Here is a 6,376-nt window from a genome sequence, read left to right on the forward strand (position 1 = left end):
GGCAGACCAGGTGAGAGAATTGCTTGAGGACAAGAATTTGAGACCAGGCTGGGCAACACAGCAAGGCTTCATCTCTACCAAAAAATAAAAAAAATAAAATTTTAAAATTGGACTGGTTGGGATGGCTCATACCTGTAAAGCCAATATTTTGGGAGGATGAGGCAGGAGGATCACTTAAGCCCAGGAGCTAGAGACCGGCCTGGGCAACCTAGGGAGACCCTGTCTCTACAAGAAAATTAAAAATTAGCCAGGCACAGTGGTGCATGCCTATAGTCCCAGCTATTCGGGAGGCTGAGGTGGGAGGATCACTTGAGCCCAGGAGGTCAAGGCTGCAGAAAGGTATAATTGTGCCACTGTATTAATCCAAGCTACTTGGGAGGCCAAGGCTGGAGGATTGCTTGAACCCAGGAGATGGAGGCTGCAGTGAGTTACAATCTTGCCACTGCACCTGGGCCTGGGCAACAGGGTAAGACCCTGTTTCAAAAACAAAACAAAAACAACTATGAATGACATATTAGGGAAATCCAGATATGCCTGGGTATTAGATGGTGTTGAGGAACTGTTCATTTTCTGATCAGATGAAAGTATTGTGGCTATACAGGCTTACTCATCTAGACGGAGCTGTAGTACTTCAAAGTGAAGAGTCAAGTCTCTGCAGCTTACTCGCAAATACACTGATGTTTATATATGCACACATAAATAAGGCCAGTGTGTAATATGTCAATAACTACTGACTCTAGTGGTGGTGGTGGGCATACAGGCACATTCGTACACTACTCTTTCCATTTTGATTTTGTTTTACTTAAAGTTGCAAGTACACCACCCTTCAGAGGCACTTACCACCACCATCCTCCCTCAAACTCCAAATGACTCCACCAAGATGAAAGACACCAAAGCATGCTGGGAACTGAATATAAATTAACTTTATTACAAAAACCAAAATGTTAGTTTCTTATTGTGAGTGATTCAAGAAAACAAGGGTAAGAGCCCTGGCAGGAGCTGGGACCAGGATACCAGTATGCAGGTTGAGGGGCCAAAGGCCAGGCTCAGGGGCGGGCTGACAGGCACTGATTCACAACCTCCAGGAGATGGGTGTTCTCCAAGGCAGCTGCCACCCGCTCCTTATCTGCAAGCTGCTTGTTCACTAGGTGGGAAGGAGAGTGTGGGGAAGGCAGAGTCAAAGCTAAGCTCTGGCCAGAGTGCTAGCCAGCCCTACCTCTGAACCTCTGTATAGGATATGTCCCCCGCAGCAACAGAGCCCTCCTGTCACCTTCTCCCCAGGACCCCACACCTTGATTAGGCTACTTCAACCACCTGAGCCCACCTAGCCTGCCTTCTTAGGATCCCTCCCCCTGGCTGCCTCCCACGCTGCTGAAGTCTGACACACTCTGGTCCTGTATATTTGGTGAGAGGGATTTGGGAGAAGAGGACATGGTAAGCACAGGAGATTCTCATCAGGCCAACTTTGGTCTAGGCTATAACCTACATTGAGGAGTCTCTGGCAATTTCACTCACGCAGTTACCCATCCCCTGTCTTGCCGACAGACTCCTGGGCAAAGGGGAAGCCTCAGACTGCTTAGGGTGCCTGAGCCAATACCCTCACCACCAGTCCACCCTTACCTGCATGCTCTGAGGCATGGGTCCCCGGAGTAATGTGCACGTCCATCTGGGAGGGAGATAACCAGGGCCTGAACACCCACCCACTGACCCACGCTTTTCCCTGCTGCCCCCAAACCCTCAGGCACCATCTCCAGCTGATCCTTCCTCCTAAACATACCTTTGGACTCTGGCCCTTCCATTACACCCCAAACCCATCCACAGGTATTCCAATTCTTTTTTTTTTTCCAAGACTGAGTCTTTCCCAGGCTGGAGTGCAGTAGCGCGATCTCAGCTCACTGCAACCTCTGTCTCCCAGGTTCAACTTGATTCTCCCGCCTCAGTCTCCCGTGTAGCTGGGACCACAGGCGCACGCCACCACGCCCCGCTAAGTTTTGTATTTTTAGTAGAGATGAGGTTTCACCATGTTGGCCAGGCTGGTCTCCAACTCCTAACCTCCGGTGATCCACCCACCTCAGCCTCCCAAAGTGCTGGGATTACAGGGGTGAGCCACCGCGCCCGGCCCTAGCTATTCCAATTCTATCCAAAGAACTTGCCCACTACTGCTGATTTAAAGGGCTGCCTGTGCCCCATCCCTGGTCCAAACCCATGTGCAGCTCCCTGCTGCCCTTCCTGCCACACTCTTCAATACTTTTCTCCACTTTCCAGCTCAGATCTTTATCCTTGTCACATCGACTTGAAAAGCTTCCTCCCAGTTTCCTCTCTGATAATTGGGATCCTTCCAGGCTCCACTCTGATGTCCTCTCCATGTTCATGCTCTCCCAGTCCCCATCCTCAGCAGTAGACCCTCAATGCCTGGTCCCACTCCCGAGGCTCAGCTCCAACTGACCTTGAAACGCTGAGGAAGAGAGCGCAGAAGCTTGACCTTGATGGACAGGCCAATAAGGGTGGCCATGCTGCAGTGCGGAATGGTTGGTGTGAAGGCCACAGCCACTGTACTCTCGGGGTCGCTAACCTGGTTGTGGAGGGAACATGTCAAGAGTCAACCACCCTCAGCCCAAGGCCCCTCTTCTTAGTTTGTTGCTTTGGGCAAATCATCCAACTTCCATGGGCCTCGGCTTCAACACCCATAAAATATGCACAACAATCTCCCTTCCCAAAGATACCCTTCGGTGTCCGTGAGCGGAGAGCACGCCAGCTCCTGGTGCACAGAAACCTTTCTGACTCTCTGGAGCAATTCGCTCCCCTCAGAAGTGACTCACCTGAACCCGCACCTGCTCTACTACATTCAACTCCTCTAGCGTCAGTGGATGCTCCGGGTCATTGATGGAGCGAATCAGATGTGGGAAGTGAAGGAAAAGGGACTCTGCGCCCTTGCCCGCTCAGAACTCTCTGCCAGGAACGCCCGGCTGGGATGCGGCTCCACCAGCCGCTGGACATCACTGCTCCCCCGACCGCAAGCCCTCGGAACCCTCCCGCGCCCAGCAGCGGCGGATATCGAAGATCTCGCGTGCATCGATGCTGTCGGGAACCTGCTCGTCCTCCTCGCCCGCCGTCACAGGCCGCTCCCCAGAGCGCTGGTAGATGAGGGGGTTGGCATTCTCCAGGAGGCCGCCGCCGCCGACCCCGCCGACCCCGCCGCCGCCTACCATCGCGGAATCACCGCCGCCAACCCTAGCACGCGTGCGCTTCCGCTCCTGCCCGCGCACTTCCGGAGAACGGGAAGGGGGCGTGGCGTGGCGACGGGGTCGCACGAGGGACATGCCGCGTTGGGGGTTCTCCGCCTGAGGTGTAAGAGAAGCGGTGACCACGATGTTGGCTGCGCGGACCCGGGAACGTGATGGTCGCTGGAGCAAAGGCGCTGAGAAGGGACCCCGGTGGCGCTGGGTCATGCGAGCCCGTAGCGGGCTGAAACGTAGAGGCCAGAGCCAGGTCTCAGGGGGCACAAAAGGCGGTCGGAGGTGGTCCCCACACCGCCTCCTCCGGGAAGTCGGGCTGGCCGAGAGCTCCCGTATCCACGACGGTTGGTCGCCTCTGGCCTGGCAGGGCTCCTTATGTCTTGGGACCTCCCGGTGACCCGCCTGCGTCCCCTGCTGCACCATAGGCCCGGGAGTGCGGTGTCCTCATCGCTCGGACCGGCAGGCGCTCGTGAAATGTTTGTCAAGTGGATAAATGACCATGGCCGTGGTCTCCGCGGGAGGTGAGGAAACTGAAAGCCACAGAGGCAAAGGGGGGCGCTCCTTAAGAAGTGCCGCGGTCACGTGTACATTTCGAAAGAAGGGCGTGACTGAGTAGGGAGGGGACCACGGAGACCCTCAGACCCTGGACTGTAAGGGGATGAGGGACCGTGATGGGGGACCCAAGAGACTGACTCCCGAAAGCAAGGAGTTTCCAGAATGAAGGGTGCCTTCAGGCCTCCCTGCCTTTGCTCAAGCGGTTCCTTCACCCCGATCAAGTTCCTTCCCATTTCTCCATCTGTGGGGATCCTGAACGTGCACCTCCTCGGAGAAGCCCTCCTGGGTTCTCCAATTCTAGTTTATTGCTCCCTCCTATCGATCCTCCAGCAAGCTCATCGGGCCTGTGGACAAGGACAGGTTTGAGGAGAGGATTCCCCGGATCGTGGAGGGGCTACAGAACCGCGCAGCCCGTTCCGAGAATGCAAAGGGGCCCGGGCAGAAGGGAGGTGGCCGTGCCCGGGCCTTCCTGCCACTAGATCCCCACCCACCTATGACTGCTCAGTCCTGCTCTCCTGCCAGACCCACCTTTTCCTGGCCCAAACCAGCGCACCCCGCGCACTCTTTGCTCAGTCCAAACTCCGAGGCTGGGGGAGGCCAAACCCGGGGCAGTCTCTGGGTGAACAACAGCGTGTCTACCGGCAGCGAACCGAGACCACCAGCGAGCCGACCATGCGACTGCACCGACTTGGCGCTGCGGCTGATGTGCTGGTGGCCTGTGGGCTCCTGTGGTGCTTCTGCGTCCAGGGCCAGGGTGAGGGCTCCCGCGGGAGGGGGCGACAGGGTACCGGAGTCGAAGATCTGCCAATATGCGTGCGAGGCAGAACCTGACAGGTGCGGGAGGAAGGCGCGCTAGGGACGGTAGGAGGCTGGGTCGGAGATGAGATGCGTACTCGATTTCCCCACGGCGGACGGTCCTCCCAGTCCAGCCAAGGTGAGCTCTTAGAAATGCCCAGAAAGGTTCTGGTGTTGGTGTGACATCCCACGGTGAGGAGCCAGCGTATTTCAGGGGGGCCCCAGGACGCGCCGACACATGCGCAGGCCGGGTCAGGCAGCCCTGGGTCGGGAGTGGCCGTGAGGGATGGGGGTGCGGGGATTCATCCATTTCCCTCTTTATGATTGTGGTTTGGCCTGGCTGCTTGCCGGCCTGAATAATAACAAAATAAACAGCTTCTCAGCCGGGCGCTGGTGGCTCAAGGCCTGTATCCGAGCACTTTGGGAGGCGAGACGGGTGGATCACGATCAGGAGGATCGAGACAAAGGACGCATCCATGGCTAACCAGTGAAACCCCGTCGCTCTACTAAAAAAATACAAAAAAACCACTAGCCGGGCGATCGGGGTGGCGGCACCTGTAGGTCCAGCTACTCGGGAGGCGAGCAGTAATGGAGTAAACCAGGAGGCGAGGCTTGCAGTTGAGCTGAGATCCGGCCATCTGCGCTCTAGCGCTGTGGCGACAGGAGCAAGGACTCCGTCCCAAAAACAAAAACAAAACACAAAAAAACAATAACAGCTTCTCAAAGCATCTGGCTCTGAGTGTGTTGCGTCCTTAGCCAGGGGGGCGCCCTGACCCCTCCAAAAGGGCCTCAGACAAGGTTAGTGGTCCTTGGGGAACAGAAGCCCCCGGGTGCCAGATCATAAAGCAGACCAAGAGGCCGAAGTGGCTGGGTGTGATTAATGCCTGTAATCCTAACCCCTTGGAAGACCGAGGGGGAGAATCGCTTGAGCCCCGGAGTTGGAGGCCAGCCTGGGCAACACAGTGAGACTCAGAGTGTACAAAAAATTAAAAGAAATTAGTGGGCCGTGGTGGCCTGTGACCTGTAGTCCCAGCTACTTGGGAAGTTGAGGTGGGAGGATCACTTTAGCAGAGGAGGTTGAGGCTGCAGTGAGCCTTCTTGGCACTACTGCACTCTGCCAGCCTGGGTGATAAAGCAAAAATCTGTCTTTAAAAAAAAAAAAACAGCCAAAGAGCTTGTGGTGTCCCTCACGCCATTGACCTCATCCTGGGCAAGTACACAACTTGGCTTCCGGGGCAAAGGTGATGGCTCTGTGTGCCTGCCAGGGTTCTCCAGGCCCTTATCAGAAGCTCCGGGAGTGTTTCGGCCTTTGGTCCTGTCACCCGAAATGCTCCTAAGTGTATGATCTGACTGTCTCTCCTGAACTTCTCCCAATTTAATCTGCCCAGGTGGAGTCCATACTCCCCCCACCCCATGGTGCACTCCTGCAGGGCTCCCTCTCGTTCCTGTCCTTGACCACATTCTAGAGTTCACCAGGAGCCCAGGCATGAAGATTTGCCCAGCCTCACAGATGGCTACCTTTTAAAATATTTTGGGCCAGGCACAGTGGTTCACACCTGTTATCCCAGCACTTTGAGAGATGGAGATGGGAGGATCACTTAAGGCTAGGAGTTAGAGACCAGCTTGGGCAACAAGACTTGTCTCTATCAAAAAAAAAAAAAAAAAAAAGAGACATGGTGGCACACATGTGTACTCCCAGCTACTCAGGAGGCTGAGATGGGAGGATCTCAAGCCTAGGAGGCTGAGGCTGCAGTGAGCTGTAATTGCACCACTGCACTCCAGTCTGGGCA

At 55.6% G+C, this 6,376-nt stretch overlaps 1 protein-coding gene across 2 annotated transcripts; it reads right to left on the reverse strand.

Moving 5' to 3' along the window:
• Positions 1-898: 898 nt before the first annotated feature.
• Positions 899-4,450, reverse strand: CIAO2B (cytosolic iron-sulfur assembly component 2B). 2 transcript variants are annotated; one of them, XM_017860257.1, is made up of 5 exons: positions 3,056-4,450; positions 2,820-2,899; positions 2,447-2,572; positions 1,621-1,666; positions 899-1,144 (listed from the first exon to the last, which is right to left on the reverse strand). In XM_017860257.1, exons 1-5 carry the CDS (start codon positions 3,657-3,659, stop codon positions 1,047-1,049), a joined length of 954 nt encoding a protein of 317 aa, XP_017715746.1. In that variant the 5' UTR covers positions 3,660-4,450; the 3' UTR covers positions 899-1,046. The 2 variants fall into 2 exon arrangements, with proteins under 2 accessions (XP_017715746.1, XP_017715747.1); XM_017860258.1 differs by lacking the exon at positions 1,621-1,666 and having other exon boundaries at positions 1,053-1,144.
• Between the last annotated feature and the right edge of the window lie 1,926 nt (positions 4,451-6,376).

The sequence above is a fragment of the Rhinopithecus bieti genome, unplaced genomic scaffold (assembly GCF_001698545.2).
Source record: "Rhinopithecus bieti isolate Rb0 unplaced genomic scaffold, ASM169854v2 scaffold_53422, whole genome shotgun sequence".
In the NCBI taxonomy this organism is placed as follows: Eukaryota; Metazoa; Chordata; class Mammalia; order Primates; family Cercopithecidae; genus Rhinopithecus; species Rhinopithecus bieti.

Bases quoted from the DNA above. Each gene is read 5' to 3' on its own strand.
- CIAO2B (XM_017860257.1), bottom strand. From the start codon at position 3,659: ATGGTGCAGCAGGGGACGCAGGCGGGTCACCGGGAGGTCCCAAGACAT. The intron at 2,900-3,055 runs ATATCCGCCGCT...TTCACTTCCCAC, and splicing joins CGATGCACGCGAGATCTTCG to ATCTGATTCGCTCCATCAAT. The intron at 2,573-2,819 runs GTGAGTCACTTC...CTCCACAACCAG, and splicing joins TAGAGCAGGTGCGGGTTCAG to GTTAGCGACCCCGAGAGTAC.